The 18,055-nt window shown below is 40.5% G+C and overlaps 1 protein-coding gene across 1 annotated transcript in view; it reads right to left on the bottom strand.

The window, feature by feature from the left end:
* Window positions 1–10,049: 10,049 nt before the first annotated feature.
* The window catches only part of ELP2 (elongator acetyltransferase complex subunit 2), a 37,406-nt gene continuing 29,400 nt past the window's right edge, over window positions 10,050–18,055 (bottom strand). The window contains exons 15-20 of the mRNA XM_009643510.2: window positions 15,018–15,090; window positions 14,394–14,580; window positions 12,644–12,765; window positions 12,057–12,199; window positions 11,389–11,502; window positions 10,050–10,402 (exon numbers count right to left, since the gene is read on the bottom strand). Coding sequence (XP_009641805.1) covers window positions 10,246–10,402; window positions 11,389–11,502; window positions 12,057–12,199; window positions 12,644–12,765; window positions 14,394–14,580; window positions 15,018–15,090 — 796 coding nt within the window. The 3' untranslated portion in view covers window positions 10,050–10,245. The remainder of the gene's footprint in view (window positions 10,403–11,388; window positions 11,503–12,056; window positions 12,200–12,643; window positions 12,766–14,393; window positions 14,581–15,017; window positions 15,091–18,055) is intronic.

The raw sequence follows: 18,055 nt of genomic DNA, 5'->3' as shown, positions 1-18,055 counted from the left end.
AAAAGAGCAATAAATACTTCTTTATTGGTAGAAATATTGTAGTGCTGGGGAACAGGCAGTAAGTTTAATGAAAGGAAATGTGCAGCTGCCAAAAAAAAAGTGGACACTTAACTACAACAGGACTCTTCAGACTGGAAAAGAAATCCATGGGTGGGGAATATGCTACAGGTCTATAATATCAGGAATGACATGGAGACAGAGAAAAACAAACAATCTTTTTCTTTTCTAGTACAATAACGAGCAGGCATTAAATGCTCCAAACAAACAAGAGATGCATCTTCTTATTGGCACATGGTTAACCTGGGGAATTCTTTCCCACTAATCACTGGGGGAATTACAGGTTTACATGGGTTCAAAAAGCAATTGGACAAACCCATGAAAGGAAAAAGAAATTCATCAATAGCTAATAGGCACAAGGATGCTTCCTCTGGTTTAAGATGTTCCTGAAAGGTAAGTACTGGGGTTTGGGAGAGTTCCACCATGTGACAATATGAAAAATTCTTCAAATTAAAGTAAGAAAATTATGGGGTTTTTTAATACCTTCTTCAGCTGGAGATGTTGGGGTGAGGGAGAATGTACGTAACAGACAATAAGACCCTATGTAATTAGGAGGTGCTCATCATTTTCTGAAGTTGTACCAAGAGTTTCCCAACTGCAGGACCAAAACAGAAGAAAGAATGTTTTCAAAACAAGCATTTCATGATGAGAAATGCGTATCACTGAAACGCTGCATTTAAACAACTCAGCAGAGACCAAATACCTGTCTTTGAATATATTTGTAATTTATTTTGAATTTTTGGGCATACATGGCAGGTGCTGGAGGCATGCACTTATCCTTTTTCTTATATTGCCACCTGGTGGTCCTGGATATATGGACGCAATAAACTCACCGATTTTTCAGTAAAACGACGACAGTTTAAGCATTTTTAATAACATCCATTTCTTTTCCTCCAAGACAGAAGTGCTTTTTTAATACAGAATGTGTAGGGGGAAGGGGCTGTTTGGTTTAACCACGAATACGATAGTTCCTGTGTGTAGTCCCATCAGCTCTTAATTATCTAAATAAATGGATGCACTGGCCCACCTCAGGTCCCAGGGAAATGGTTAATATGGATTGCAGTTCTTCTGTGAGTTCCAGAAACCCACTCAAGCTGGGTGCTGGGCTCCCTGAACTTAGCCAGAGGGCAGGAGGAGAGCAGAGCTTCCAGACAGAGCCAAACCGTCATCTCCTTCTTCTGCCCTTTCAACCTCACCAGTGGTGGAAATGCAGTGCAGGGACATTTAACTAGCATGAAAGGGGCTCTTTGGTTCCCAGAGGCAGCGTAGCCAGATGGTCAGAGTGATGGCCAAGTTCACGTCTCATGGAGATGTCAGAGTACATGGCACAGTGGGTGCAGGGAAGGTGTTAAAATCTGCAGCCCTCAGTACCAGGCTTGCAATTGCCTCCACATACAGCGACAAGTGCACGCAAAAGAATATTGTAGGAAAGGGACATTATAAGGCTAGTTTAAAGAAGAAAGCATTATAGACTTGGATTTCATAGGGGAGGAAATGGCACAATAGACTTTAGACCAGCCTACCGTAAAAAGACTGTGTGTACTGTTCCAGTTTTTGGTCCCCCAATAGAGGAAAAATGTTGCTAAACTGGAGCAAATCCAGCTGAGGGCCACCAAGGTGGTGAGGCAGCTGGAGCAGTTGCCCTGTAAGGGGAGGCAGGGCAATGGGGCTGGTTCAGCCTGGGAAAGAGAGGGCACCTGCTAAACAGCCTTCTGATACCTAGGAGGAGGTTGTGAAGATGGAGCCCAGCTCTTCACAGTGGTGAGTTGCAGGAAGGCAAGAGAGAGGGCGTAAGTTGAAACAAGAGAGGTTCAGAGCTAAGAAACTTTTTCACCATGAAGACAGTCAGCAGCGAAACAGTTTGCTCAGAGAGGCTGCGCAGTCTCCATCCTTCAAGATTTTCAAGACCAGACTGGATGAAGCTCTGAGCAGCCTGGTCTGATCTCATAGCTGACCCTGCCTGGAGCAGAAGTTTGGACTAGATGTTTCCTGAGCTCCCTTCCAATTTTAATAATCCCATGATCCTGTTGCTCTGTGAACCACAATCTGTTTTTATTTCAGTTAACAAAAGCTCTGTGTTAACAATTTTCAGTACCGTTAACCTACAGAAATGCACTCGAGCAATTAATGGGAACTGCAGAATTTTACATCCCAGATGTAACTTCTGTTTTGAGCTATGATAACACTTTTTACATGATAAAACATACCCAAATTCTTTTTGTTGGGTAGAAAAAGTTGAAACAGTCCTTTGCCTAGTAGCAGCTAACCAAAATCAGCATTTACACCTTTTAATTGGCTTTACTGGACTACATTTTGTGTAGCTGTAACTGTAGAGGTGGTCTACCAGCTCAGAGTCAATGCTCACCAGCTGTAGAGGGGCTCCCACCTCAACTAATCCCAATAGGCTTGGGATTTGGCCAAACGGTTTGACCAAAGCACCCATGGTAGGTTCCTACATCGCACTTTTAGAGCCTTTGTAGGTCAGACAGACCCACCCTGAACACCTATGCAGAGCAACTACAGGCATCTCAGGTGCTTCCCCGCACTGCAGCTTTTTCAACCTCCCTGGCTGAACCTCTTCTGCAGAGGAAGAGAAACCTGTGATGCAGCTCAGTGCTCTCTGCGGACAGCGGTGCAGACTTGTAGCATCCAGAGAATCGATAGGCAACTGCCCTGTATAGGGCTGCCTGCCATGTCAAAGCAAAGAGCCTGAACAGCAGGAAGCTCGTGTGCTCTAAAAAGAGTGTCTGTGGAGCACAGCTATTCTCTCTGAGATACATCTTTATATGAAAACTCCTAGGATGGAGACTCTCTGAGATTATGAAATGGAAAGGCAAACATAACGATTGCTTTATCTTGAAAAGCACTAGGAGAGCTTCCCTTGGGGAGACTGCAGTCAATTCATTTTTGCAGAGGAGAAAAATTCCCCCCAGTGGCAGGTAGACAACTTATGCTTTAGCAAGGGAGGGAGGGTATGCTGCTCACACATACGCCAGTAACTTGCTGTCAGAGAAAAAGGAGGTAATGAGACTGGACAGCCTGTGTAAATACCAAAAGCCCAAAACCCAGCAAAGGAAGACTCAGACACAGACATAGAAGGCAGAAGAGACAATACCAAGAGGCTGTTATGTCTATAAACTCTCTTAGGATCATGTATTAAAAAGCACAGGATTATCTTACAAGAACAATGGGAAGAGAGAAGAGGATGTTGAGAAAATAAGGATTGATTATATGAGGATTTAGGGGCCTGCAAGAACGGAGAAGGGACTAAGGCAGCAAAACGCCTTCTTAGAAAAAGAGTGGGTGAGTAAAGAGAGAAAAGACTTAGAGAAAAAAACCACAAGATCAGGCATCCTTGCTTGCACAAGCTCTTGATTCAAGGGGAAATAGCTCCGCTGCAGTAAAAATTCTGGTTGCTGCATCCCTTGTTATTTCAGTTGGGATCAGCTGGAGTCTATAGAAGGGTGACACTACTGTAACATGGCAATCACCTCAGGCATAACACCTCCTCTCCTCTCCTCTGTGCAGCAGTAATGTTGGCTGAATCATGCAAACGCCAATTAGATGGAGCATCTCTCTTAGAAGGCTTCAAGTCCAGGGCATGCCTGGTTGGTACAGCTACCCCGGGGTACGGGAGCTAGCCCCGTTATTATGGTACGGCACCGGGTTTTTGCCCTATGATCTACCACAAATCCCTCCCAGAAGGAGCGGGAGATCATTTTTAGTTTTATCTCTGCATTACAGCATAGATGAGCTACCACAGAAAATTAAATGATGATGCTAGCAAAGTTTGAAAATGCCATTGAACACAAACTATTTGAATACAGTCACCAGAGCCGGTCACAGGAGGCAAGAGCTGGAGCTGTGCTTGAGAGGGAGTACCAGGGACGGGCAAAGGGAGCCCAGAGCCCTTCAGGATTTCTACCAGAAAAGGCAGAAGCACGATGAGGGGGATCCACTGGCTGGCACAGGCACGGAGGCAGCCCCGGGCTGCGGGAAAGGAGCGTCTGAAGGAAGGTCCCACAACCGTACGAGGATGCACTGGTATGCAGGGCAAACATGGGAATGGTTGGAGGGTCAAGGGCTGGGGAAGTAATGGGGTAAACACACTGCCCTGCCTCCTCAAAATTACCACTGTAGGTCCTGGTAAAGTACTGCTGGTAAAATAACAGCAGTAGAGCATTGCCAAACTGTGCTCAACAACTCCCACCTCCAACAGCTTCCTAATGCGCTAAAGGCAAATTCCGATTTTTGTACTGTCAGAGATTTTGTCTCATCCTTTGTACAGCTCCAGATGCTCCTTAAAACAGAGCAAGCAATATTTTTGCTGCCCATTTCAGTTATTTTAAAGTTTTCTTATTTGCAACAGCCACTTCTTCTTTAAAGTGAGATTTGAGTCTAAATGAGGACACAGCTGTTTCCTCCTCTTCCCTCATCTCCGCAATAGCTGCAATCGGCAGTGCGCCTCAGAGCATTCTCATCTCTTCCCATTAAATATTTGGGAAAACAGAGATTACTCAGAGTTGCCAAAGTGATGTTTTCAATAGCTGAGAGCTCAATAATTGACTTCCTTGAAATTTTCACCAGCTTCTAGTTACTTCTTGAGTCCCAGCCCACAAGGCAGATGACAGCAGAAGAATATACTCAGGTTTTGTTTTGGGTTTGTTTTTTTTTTTTTTTTTTACGGCTTAGCATGACGTGGAACCTATTCCTTCTTTCCCATTTCATAACTGAAAAATGGGCACAATCGATAGCCGGTCGCTGGCAGCAGTGTTTGGAGAGCCTGCCAGGTGGGGCCCAGGCAGGTCTTCCTAGGGCTGAATGTCAGCATCTCTCATCTTCCTGGTTTACACAAGCAGCTCATTTTGCCCTCCAGGTCCCAGTGCACTCCACAGCACCCTTGCTACTAAAGTTGGTCTTCATCTGCCTTTTTGGTCCAATACGGACTTAAGAATGCCTACATTTTGGACTGATAGTTGTAAGATGGCTTTGGATTATCTCAATAAACATTTGATTTTGGTTATAGATCTCAGATTATAAACAACAAGACCCAGGCCGTTTCTTGCTTTCTTTTTCAGAGATGCTTCTACTGTAGGACAAGACAATCCTGCTCCTTCACGTCTGACTACATAAACCAGTTTGCCCATACCCTCAACCATGACGTCTCCTCAAAACAGCACAGAGCCAAGAGCCAGTGTGCATCCAAAATATTGCTGGGATGGCTTTACCTCAAATATATCACAAGGTATTAGAGTGGTCTTTGCAAAACTTTAGTTTATCCCATCAGTTTTTTCCACTCCATTCTCAATGGCACTGTACAATGAGCAGGAAATTTCAGAGCACCGTGCCCATTGCCAACAACTCATTTCTTAAAGTATTATTTCAGACTAGACCAGAGGACCACTTTATTACACTTTCTTCTAGCAAAAAATGGTTTATAATCAGTAAAAATACTTTTCTTTTTCAGTTATTTACTTGACTAGTCTCAAGTCTTTAAGTTTCGATCTTTAAATATTCTAGAGCTTCACTTTCAGTTGCAGAAGGTGCATAAGGGCTCTTATACGTTCACTATAACAAAGGGAGAAAGCCTCAGAGAAACTACAAACTGTGTTTTCTTTGTCTTTCCCGTAGCTCTTTAATTTCTAAGTTTACAGAAGTCTTTAAACATCTTTGCTCTGCGATAAGAGGACTTTTTTTGTCCACGTTAAAGATGCCAGAATCGAGATTTCCGCCTGGGGAACATGACCATCTCCTTTCTTGCAGTGTGCTCTCCCGGGGGTCGTTAATGGGACACCTTGGTGAGGCTAATGGCACCAACTTGTTTGCATTGCCTTTGATTCAGGTAGGGGGAGAGAAAGCAGCAATACAACTTTACAATGAAAATTTGAGTGGGAATAAACACTATGGTGTGTAGTATTTGAAAGCAGATGTCACCGAGATTCAGACTGGGATGATTACAGGCTCTTGAAATATATTTATGGCTATAGTTGATGCAGAAAGATGCGACAGCTCATATTTTAAAATGGAAAAAAAAAAAAAAAAGGAAACTTACTCACCAACTGCAGTGTAGGAAGCAATTTGCTTCCTGGAATTGAGATTTTGGGGTAAAGGCCAATACTCCTATTGTGATATTTTCCAATAACAACCATACGGACAAAACAATAAACTGGTTTTCAAGACAGATGTTCTGTGTTATTTTTCTCTTGGTACCATGCAAGTTTTAAATCTGTTGGTAAAGACCACCATAAAAAAAGAGACAATTAAAGCCTTAATTGCATAAGGGCAAAATATGAGGTGAGTATTAGCATTTTGTCAGAGCTTTAGTTATGTATTTCTAAATCGGGTTTCAGTTTTTACCCCGGTCTCTTAAGAGTACACCAATCCTGTTTCTCAGTTTACACACACGGACACACATCCTTATGAGTTATTTTAATCAACTGGATCATTTCAATCCAGGTCTGTCTGAAAGGTAGAGTGTTCAAAGGTAAAAACCCACAGATTTTATAGGCTTGAGACAGAAGAAAAAAATTCCATGAGTGTCTAGACAAGACGCTGCACCGTGAGCTCACTCACTGGAGATGGAAATCCACACGTAACAGCTGCCAGAAGTAACCGTTCACAGGAAAAACTCATGAAAACTCAATCTGCAAAGAGCCCAAATCTGGCGGAAACAAGGCCTCATCTGCGTCAGTGCTTATGGCAACATTTAATTAAATGTACGCTATTACTCCGTGGCAGGGTACGCGAGCGCAGACGTCAATCAGCCCACGGTACTTCAGAGTACCACTTGAGGGCTGCAGAGGCGCTAAGCAGCTTAGCTCTCTAAACCTGTGTAGACCCTGTTCTGCGCATTTTGGATGCAAAGGTTGGTTAAAAAACCTGGGCAGTAAAGCGTAACTAGCACTACGGAGGGCCTCAGCTTAGAGGGGAAGCTGCGTCAGCTTTGTATCCTGCTAGATCATGGAGGTTTGAAATAAACGTGCCGCCCTTGTCCAAACTGGTAACAGAAATGAAGACGGAAACTTGGAAATACGTACTACTGCCAGGGACAGAAATTCATGCAGAGGATTCGGCTGCCAAGAGACAGGTGCGTTTGGGCATGTACCACCTGCCTCTGGGCTTTCACCACTGGAACAGCGCCCTTACGCCTCACCTTCGGAGCAGCAGGGAAGAGGAAAGCTGGGACCATCACGATCCCCGACAGCAAGTTTCTGCCTCTGACCATTGGACAGGATCTTGCACCGCATCGTTAAGGGAAAACACATGCAATACCAAAGGCTGGGTTACAGCCTCCTCAGGCTGGAGGTGGCAGGGCTTATTCGATAGTCTGGAGGCTACGTGGGAAGAAATAAGTAAGATTACGCTTACCTCAACTTTGTTTTTATCGTATGACATTGAACTATCTACTATAAAGAGGGTGATACAAGCAACTTGCAAAGTATAGAGGCTAACTCCATCTTCCAAAATACGCCTGCGTGCAATGAGAGTTTTCATTCAAGGGAGGCCACGAAAAATAACCCAATTTTTAGGGGGGGCGGGGGGAAGGATGGGTGGGAATGGGAAGAGGTATGGCACTTCACAAGGGAGAACAGCAATGACAGAGCACCAGGGAAGCCTAGAAGAAAACGTGGAAGTAAAAATGGATACATACAGCAGTTAGACATCTTGGTAGGTAAATGGGACTACTATCAGGTCAGTCAGGTAAATATGACTGAAGCCTTTTTTTTTTTTTTTTTTTTTTAAATGTATGCAATAGTACATGAATGTATGCACTATTTTTAATGAATTAAAGAAGTCTCTCCGAATAAGTATATACAAAAGAAAAGCACACGGAAGAGAATAAAAGCAATAGCCATTCAGTGGACAAAACCAGCAGTAGATTATTTCAAATTAAAACCTAATTAAGAAAGGTTTGGGGATTCCAGGAGTATTTAATCAACCGATAAAACAAGAATAATGAAGTAGGATGAATATAGTATGTGTCTGGCAAAATGCTTGCTTTTCTCCATTTTTTAAAACAAAGAAAACAAACAAAAGAGAAAACAATTTTTCTAGGGAGTCTTATAATAATCTTACAGGGCACTATTTTGCTCTTTAAAGAACTCTGTTCTTCATTAGGCCGCCAATGCCACCCCCAAAACGATCACTATAATTACACTGATTTTTCCTTGGTATCACACTTACATTGACCCAAATAATTCTCTGGTATTAGTTGAGATAATGAAATCAGTACCTGGCTTGTTACCCCAATGCTGATTTACGTGCTGGTTTGAAAAAAGCTGTAGTGGATTTACTGAGAAGATAAAGGCACACATAAAAGTCACACCCACTAAATGCACAGTCAAGTGATACGTGAACAAAGGTAATGTCATACATAAAAATTATTAATCGTGTCGAGGTGTCTTGACAACCTCCAACTTAATTGAAAATAAAGCATCTATTGCAAACATTTAGACTGGGGAAATCAACAGACTAATCTGATGTATTTAAATTGGAACAATGAGGTATATTCTTCAATGCGATTGAGTCACAAAAATCCCGGGGTAATGGAATGGATTACTAAATCATGTAATAGCTGATGCTCCTGTAATGACAGCATTTTACAAAATAAACGGGAGGGACAACATGACGTTTCACTTCTGCCTATAGGCAAGAGGGGCTGCATGGAAAGACATACCAATACTGGAAGGTATTATTCAAGTATAATCATTAAATTGCAGGTAAGATACCAAATTACAGTTGTGAAGTAGAATACATTTCCACTTTTGGCAACTTTTTGAAGCCTCATGAATGATGTTATGTCTTTCTTTTGCCAGGATACAGCCTGTGGTGGTTTAAAAATTCCCAGACAAGTAAAATACACTACTCGAATGCTTAAAGCACATGTGTAAGGAAAGTACGGGGTACTACAGGTAAAACATAGCAAAGCATCTTTATTAAGAAGTCAGGTTTTTATTCCCCTAAGTCGTTTTAAAGAATGATTTTTTTAGTGCTGAAAAAGAGAACTGAAAATAAAAAGCTAAAATATTAAAACCTTTAAAACATAAACTATGAGTATGCTGAAAAGAGTTTGGCCCACTGAAAGAACTGTTCTTTATCTCAAGATGCAACGCATTAAAAAGTTAAGCACAGTTCCAATTATTTCTCCACTACCAGTTTGGGTAGCAAGTGGTTCTGGAACAAAAATAATTTTATTCACAAACTTTAACTGATTTCTAATTAGACTCTGGAACTAGAGACAGACCTGCTGAGGTCTATTTCATTCTATTTAAATTACAAGACAGTCAGACAAAGAAGTTCACGGGTTCAGCTTCTCTCCAGGACAGATAAGGAGCACTCACAAGTCAGGCAGAGTCCAAAGGCAGCATAAGGAATGGCTGACACCTTTCAGCTCCCGCCTACTGGTATTTGCAAGCTTTTCCAGCCCCATCCGTAGAGGACGGCCCTCAAGCAGAGTAAAAGGTGGCTCTTCTACAGCACTCTGCTCAGAAGGGGCTCACAGGCACACAGAGGAAACACCAGAAGATTTAAGTGGTCTGTGAGTTAGGCTTTAAGCCCCACACGACCAAGAAGTATGAGCCCAGCACTCTGCACAGCAGAAGAAAGAGGAATATAGATGGGAAAAACAAACAAGCAGGCCCGTCCAAGCGTGCAGCCACAAACTACTCCTTCTAAAGTAAGGCAGTCTAAGGCTTGGACCAGGGCTGTAATATACATTCAGAAGGCAATCAGAGAAAGCTGTATATTTAACTCTGATCCCTGGTTAACTGCACATGCTTAAACACACAGTGTAGCACTGGCAGGTCAACTGACAGTTGAGTTTAGTAGGAATAAGGAGTCCAAAACAAAAGTACTCCACACGCAATCCCAAGCACAGAAGAACCCAAGTACTGGCAATTTCCCACCCACCCCTCAGAGTCACAGTGATCAATGCAGGTATTATCCCTCTCCCATCCCTCAGTTCCAGGATATTCACCAACCAAAACATATAAAATATTTCATATTCCTGGGACTGCAGAATTAGAAAAATATTTGACATTTCAAACTACCACAAAAGTTGCTTTAATAAGTTACATGTCAGATGTTTCACTTTCCACAGCAGAAAACAGAAAATTCAACAATCAAAACGGTTAAAGCTGAAATAAAATGTTGTGAATCTGTTTTGCGCAGAGAGGCCTGCTGTCTTTGCTAAAGAGCAAATCTGTTGACATTGAATATCTTAACACAGTGATCGGCTCCACAACTTGCAAGCTGCAACCACTCGCTGCTGGTCTGATCATTATGTCCAGCTCTGCCCGCATGATGTCTCCAACTTAAACGTTTCACAGCAAGAGCGTGACTTTGGCTGCAACAAAAAGAAATCCATACATAACTGCAAAATGTCAAACACAGTTGGGCATGCGAGTGTAAACATCAACATTTATATAATTAGTACTCTTCTTTTAACGCTACCAACTGAGGAAAAACTGACTTGTGACAACCAGCAGGTATTAAGTTCTTAAAATAAGTAGGGCCATTAACAGTAATGACATTTTATCTTCTCACTCATCAATAATTTAAACAGCTATTGATTTCAAGTTTTACCATATCAAGCTGCAGGTCTAGCACCTCAATTACTGAGAAGCAACAGATTTCTGGCTTTTAGCCTGCAATTTCCTGTTATCTGGTGTCTCTTTCCAACTCACTTCAAGCACACACAGGCCAAAGCCGCCATCAACTTTCATTTCTGGTACTACCAATATCAGTATGTGAAGGAAGACTCTTGGAGACTGCTCAAGAGAAGCATTCAAAGCCTCTCTACAGAGAATTTCTCTAGCTGTCGCTGCAGCAGCACCACATATAGCTTGACATTCCTTTGCTTTCTGCTAGAAGCTGCTCTTGAAAGCTTGCTGTCATCCACTCCAAAATGTTTTGCTGATGTATATAGACAGTGATTCTTTTCCCCCTTCTTCGGTGTTTTCTATCATCTTATTTTATGGCTAAAGGTAACAAAGCTTTTTTTAATTTTTTTTTTTTTAAGTGGTGCCAGCAAAGGGTGATACTTGTCAAAGCATTTGCATAGCATGAAGTATTTGGGGGTTTAACACACACACACCCCCCTTGGTTTTCGTTGGGTTTTGTTGGTTTTTTTCAATAAATCTAAATAACCAATGTTTTTATTTCCAGGTTTTGCTTAAAGACACCTTTAGACTTTCAGGAATCAGTCTTTTCCTTAAAAGGATAACTTTTTTAATATACAAATAAAGCAGTTTCATATTATTTTATATTATAAGATCAGAACTCCAGCACTGTTAGACTCAAGAATAACGTTTCTTACTTCAAAAGACATACCTGTTATTCATCTCAACACAGGTGGTCCAATCAGCTAGTGCTGGTTCTTGTCCGCTCGGCTTCCATGTGTACAAGATAATCTTCCCGTTCTCTAAGCCTGCTGCAACAACGTATCTACCAAGAGAACAACTGCATTAGTTCCAAAAGAGATTACAGTAGGCAGCTCAATGAAGCCGGCTTTAATGCAAGCTAGAACTAACTAGCAAACACTGAGTCACACCTTGCCCTTCGAATCAATATTTACTTTTTCATGAAAAAAAAATAAAATTTAAAAAAATCATAATTTAATTCAAAGTTTCTTCAAAAAAATGAGCAAAGCAGAAACTTGCAAAATACATTTGGTTAGGAAGAAAGTAAGGAGCTTATTACAACATCAGACCAGTCAATATTGTTGGATGATGCCCAGAAACAGAAGAAATAAGCTGACCTAATCTACCCCCCGCCCCCCCGCCCCCTTTTTTTTTTTCTTGTCTTCGGTTTGAAGAAATCACCATACACCTGAATAGCAAGCTAGAAAATAAAAAAGGAGATTTAATTCAGCTCAAAGAATGGTTAAAATATTTGACAGGTAGATTCAGGAGCTGTCTAACCACAGGAAACTGACTAAAGGGGAAAAAATACTGATGTCAAATTAAACATGAAATGGCGCTACAGAAAAACAGCACTACCTTCCATCAGGAGTAAGCACACGGCTGATACCAACAGCAGTAACCGAATCCCCAGCATCCAGTACTGTTGAACAAGGCTTGACTGAACCCAACATACTCCCTTCAGTAGTCACAGACAGTTCACACTGGCCCCAGATAATGATCTGTAAGAAAGAGAATCATCCAGGAATTTTCACTTTAATCTTTTTGTAAATGCGTTTATAAAAACATAAGGAATAACTTAGTTAAAATACTCCCAGGGCACAGAACAAAGTGGATGACCCCTAAAATAGTAAAAAATGTCTACCTACAAAGATTCAACTTTTTAAACAGTCTGTCCAGTTTCATTAAAGATACTGACAACAAAACCAGAAAAACTTAGAGACCCACGAGAGTTATGTGACATATGCTTGTCTTCCTGTTCAAAAAAAGAAGGAAGTCCAACTGGCAGACCACAGTCTTGTACATACGTATACAAGCACTTTATTTACCATATGAAAGCCTTTTGTGTATTTACAGAATATGGGCTCATCAGAACACAGCATTTGCTAATCTAAAATACATTTGAAATAGTTTTGGGCTTTTAAAATTCCTTTTATATTAATTACCTTTTTGTCCCGACTGCCAGTAATAAAGTACTTGCTATCTGGTGTCCAATCACAAGACCAAATGATTCGACTGTGAACAGCTGTATTTTTGTCTGTGTATGCACAGCAACTGAAAACTGGTCCTGGAATAAAACATACAGAGGAAAACCCTTGCTTCAACTACCCTACATATTAAAAGTAATTGTTACTCTTACGTACTCTATGTGAGAACTGCAGAAATACTCAGACATTATTCCACTCATCTTTAAAGCAACTGGGAATACTTAGCACCACATAAATACTTTTTTCCAATGCTTATCACAATGATAATTAGCACCCATTCAAGACCATATCAGTCAGCCCTTATAGCACTAAAACAGTAGGAACAGTTTGATCTTCTACACACATACCTGTTTCAGAAGAATTTAAGTCGAAGTATAAGACCTTCGGGTTCTTTCTATACAAGTTTTTCATAAGAACACTGACTTCGAAAGTTTTAGTCTAGTGCAACGTTTACCATGTGTACATGTGTCCCCCATTATTTCACTACAGTTCCTATTTACCAGTAAAGCCCCAAGAGCTCAAATCGTAACGATCTAAGGGTAAAGATTAAACCGCTCCCAAAGAAAGAAGCTGCTGTTTCAATATGCACACAATCAGGCAATAAATCTGATCAGCAGATCAGTAAACGGGAATGATTTTCCTAAGTTCTACTTAGGCTGTCATTTTGGAGCATAGACTTTGAATGCGCACGTCTTAGGATGCCAATACTAGCAGTTTTGCTTTACACTGATAATGATGTCTTCGTAGACAGAAAAGTTATTGATGAACAGATAAAGAGAAGATTTCCTCTACTTCCTATGAGAATTCATACTCCTTATCCTGAAACACTGTGTAACTACTGTGGACAATGTGCCAAGCTTTAGAATAGAGGTCTGAATAGAACAGAAGTCTCAAGCCAAGATACAACCGGACACTGTCTGAAGGGGCCAAAACTCACTGCCAAGTCTCTAGGAAAACTCTATAGAGCCCAGTAGTGTTTATGTGCTATTAAGCCAACAGTGCAATGATAAATGTTTTCGGCACAAGCATCTGTTCTAGGAATCCATTAAAGTGTTCAATAGCAATCTCCTCATGACTTTGCAAGGCTCAAAGTCTTAATGAGAAAGTCAACTGAATCTTTACTATCAGCTCTTTTTCCAGACAGAGCCAGTCCTAGTCAAATTAATCAATTGTGTAGGATTATCAGAAAGCCACACCAAAGATAGGGATTAATCCTGTCAAGAGTCTCAAAGTGCCATGCCCTGCAAACAGGGACAAGGCAGCTCTATGCAGGGCACAGGTGTAGCAATGAACCTTTTGGTGTAGCCTGCACAGGTCACCAAAATGAAGGTTTTCCTTGACAGAATAGCTGTTTGATGTTCACACATTACACTCCAGCGTGTATACTTGAATTCAGTAAATCTGAAGCATACAATCACAAGCAGAAGGCAGGAGGACAAATAGCAGACTTCATTACATCCATCAATCAAACAGCTTGTAAGGCCTGATTATATTTTTCTCCACACTTTGATTCCCTTTCTAGCTTTCCCATACACCATTATTTTCACTTCTTAAAGCCACAGGAGCCTACAACACTATTACTTCTTCAACGGCGTAAGGAAAATGGCCATTAAAATATTTTGCCAATTCTCTTTCAAATATTTTCAACCCAAAAATATCGAACAAACCACAAAATCTTCAATGCGTATATCCACTTTACGTATCTTACCTGACTCTGTTGAGTCTTGTTTCTTCCACAGTGACCAATTCCTGTCTCTAGAAACCGCTAATAAAAATCTGTCGTTAGGAGAAAATGCCAGCTGAGTAACAGTCAGATTGTGAAAGGACAAACTCTGCAGTTTCTTCCAAGAAGCAGTGCTCCACAAAATAACTGCTGCATGTTCTTTTTTGGAAGCCTGTAACGATGGAAAAAACATCAGTGAGAATTAATGAAAGCAAATATAAAAGTCACACATTTCAAAATACTAAGAGGCTTAGGGGGCCTGTTTTAAGGCTTGCATTCAAGTTAGAATCAGCTTTCCTCTGGAAAGTTTTAAGATCGTTTCACTACTTTCTACTAATGCTGACAATATATCAGTAAGAAAATATTTTATACCTATACATTTGTTAGAATTTATCTTACTAGTATCTTCAAATGAATCATACATAACTTACAAATAATAGCTCACCAGCATTCACCCTCACCTTTGCAAGGCAACTGTCATCTATACAAAATCTTTCACATTTAAGAGGAAGAACAGAATTCAGCCCAAACTGAATGCTGACTCCTGCTCTGTCAGCCCTAGAAATCTGGTGACACTTTTCACTAGATGGTGCTAGAATCTTTTCTTACCTTACATGCTGAGGCAATTACAGTGTTTGAATTATTGCAAGCAACACAAAAAATTTCATATCCATGTCCATATCTGAAATAAACGCAAAAAGATATTTAACACATCACAGTCATTTTTGCAGCATGTATCAAGGTTCTTGTGTTCATTTAAATCCCTTTGCAAAAATGAAAGGCACCTGCCAGGAACTTCTCACTACTGTGTCAGTATTACATCCCAAATAATTCCTAATAATGTTCAGCATTCAATATAAACATCTGCATAAATTCTTTCGCTTTTAGGAACTGACTACAGAACAATCTCTCCAGCCCGTTCCATAGTCCTAAAGCATCAGCACTGCAGCAGCTACACTAATGGTTAACAAAGCAGATGAAAGCAGCATTTAATGTATTCTTACTTTCTTGTAAAGCATTTTTAAAACTAGCAGTAAAAGCCAGAAGCCACATATTTGAAGATCACCAAAGAAATACACCACAAACACCCAGCCAAAGGATGCCTGTTCTGTGAAATATTGAAAGATTTCTGAAACAGAGGACACGAATCATGTCGGAAAACAACACTGTAAAAAACCCAAAACTTCTAGCTTCCTCTAGAAATACACTTTTAATCAGTCTTTGCATGAGTTCTGCTGCAATTAGGACAAGAGGAAATGGCCTCAAGTTGTGCCAGGGGAGGTTTAGATCGGACATTAGGAAAAATTTCTTCACCAAAAGGGTTGTCAGGCACTGGAATGGGCTGCCCAGGGAAGCGGTTGAGTCCCCATCCCTGGAGGTATTTAAAAGATGGGTAGACGAGGTGCTTAGGGACATGGTTTAGTGGTGGGATGGCAGGGTTAGGTTAATGATTGGGCTTGATGATCTTAAAGGTCTTTCCCAACCTAAATGATTCTATGAATTTAAGCTCACATATCTGGACTGGGATTTAACTAATAAGCAGAAATGCCACACAGACTAACACAAATTAAAATCAGTCACAAAACAGACTGGAAGCAGAGCAAAATTGGAGATGCAATCTATAAAAAGTGAACGAATATCAACTAAATACCAGTTACTGGGGGTCTCCTTTGATTCCTAGCTCTGAAAAGATGGGCAGTTCTCTTAATAAACTCTTTTGGTCAGCAGTGTTGCAAAGAAGTTCTTATATGGGATTGATGTTCATGGGATTTCACTTGCAGCCAAAACAACCATCTGTTTAAATGACAAATTACTGTCTGTATCTGTTGAATGGAGTCCAGAAGGGTCGCTACTGGGCATATCCCACAGATAAGACTCCCACACTCATGTCTGAAGACTGGGGATGCACTGCCTTTTTGTGAAGAGTAACTGTGCCTGGACCTTCAGGGAGGAGAGGGACTGGTGGCTGCGCTTAATTGGAATGTTAATTTGTAAAGTTGACTGTATCTTATAATGATGAAGGTATTACTGCATGCCTTCCCCTTACTCTGCCACCAGCAGTTTTATCATAATGCTTACTTTTAAAGCACATTCCTGGAGACTATTTTGTAGTGAAAACTATTGGAAGCCAAGTGTCTAAAACTAAAGAGTATTTATTCCATGAAAAGTATAAATTTCCTAAAATTCAGTGCAGGAAAAATAAGCTGTGGAACAACTTGTGAAAAAAGTCCTCAGTTACTTTGGTTTCATCTCCTAAACACTGCATTGAAGAGCACTTGACAGAAATATATGGAGCTTCTACGTGCAACTTTGTTCTTGCTAAATAGAAGCATTAAAATCTAGTATTTCTCTTCAAAAGAAACTAAAACCTAAAATACCATCTTTTGCAAAGTCACGTGAGCAGGACTATTACAGGTCAGACTGACAGCCTGTACAGCCCTGTGCTCTCTCCAGTAAAGAGAATAAAGTTAGTGGCAATAGGAGACACTGTTTACAAGAGTGTATGAGCCTTGCAAGTACAGAAGCTCCAGCACAACCCCTTCCCCATACACGCAATCTGATCCCTTCATTATGTAGTACATCAAAAAAAGGTTCACAATGAAGAGATGCAACTGCATGAATGAACAATGAAATAACATTTTCAACTACAAGCGATTTTGCTGTAGCAATGTGCAATTAATAGCATTTTTTTATGCACAGGTAAACTGACTGGACTTTCAAAGTGTCCAGACAAATTATTACAGTAATTTTCTAGTGTCAAAAAGGATCTCTCAAGACTTCCAAGTATATTACATGAAATGTAGGTAAGTATAAACATAAATATTTATGTCAACACTCAGGCTTTAATCTCAGCCTGCTGCATATAAACTCTCTATGGTAATTTTCCACAAGGATAAAGATTAACATACTCTCACAGGATTTATAATATTTTTATTTTAAAGTTATTAGATTATGTAAAAAATTCAGCAAGTTCTTCATACAAAAACCTACTCAAGTCAACAGTTTTCAAAACCCAACACGAATCCTTCAAAATTTGGTGTCAAGTTAGAGCTGGGAATACACAAATGTCAATGACAAACAAGCTATTTTTAGCAAGCTAGGTCCTCACACTATTTTTCTGCTGCTATGGCAACTTGAAATCTACATTATGCGATTTCATGTTACTTCTTTTAAGATTATCCTGAGAAAAAAAGCCTGCCTTACATCTTGTTGCCCTTGCATAAAAGGATCCCTATCATTAGCAGTGCGTCTAAAAAAAGAAAAAATTGCTCAGATAAGTCACCTGAAGACCATCATAAAACGCAGTTATTTTAATGAATGCAGGACAGAAAAGCAGATATGCAATACTCCTTTAGCAGAATATCAAAGATTAATGTCTCACTAGACTTTGAGAAATGTCAAAGGCAAATGGAGAAAAATTTTGGCCCTGGCCCCTTTTCGCTACTTAAAAATCCCTCATGAAACTACTTATGTGAGTGGGTGCATTAGAGGCCATAGCATGCACAGGAGAAGCAGTTAACATAACAGAAATTACAAAACGTGCAGATATGGTCTAATATCCACCGGCTTCCCTCCTACAAGCACTTTTGAGTACAAACACAGTAAAAGAGCTTAAAAGCATTCAAAGAAGATTAACTGCCCGGTTG

This window comes from Egretta garzetta, unplaced genomic scaffold (genome assembly GCF_000687185.1).
Source record: "Egretta garzetta isolate BGI_Z169 unplaced genomic scaffold, ASM68718v1 scaffold88, whole genome shotgun sequence".
In the NCBI taxonomy this organism is placed as follows: Eukaryota; Metazoa; Chordata; class Aves; order Pelecaniformes; family Ardeidae; genus Egretta; species Egretta garzetta.
Note: the sequence above shows the minus strand (reverse complement) of the source record. Positions and strands in the feature narration are given on the sequence as shown.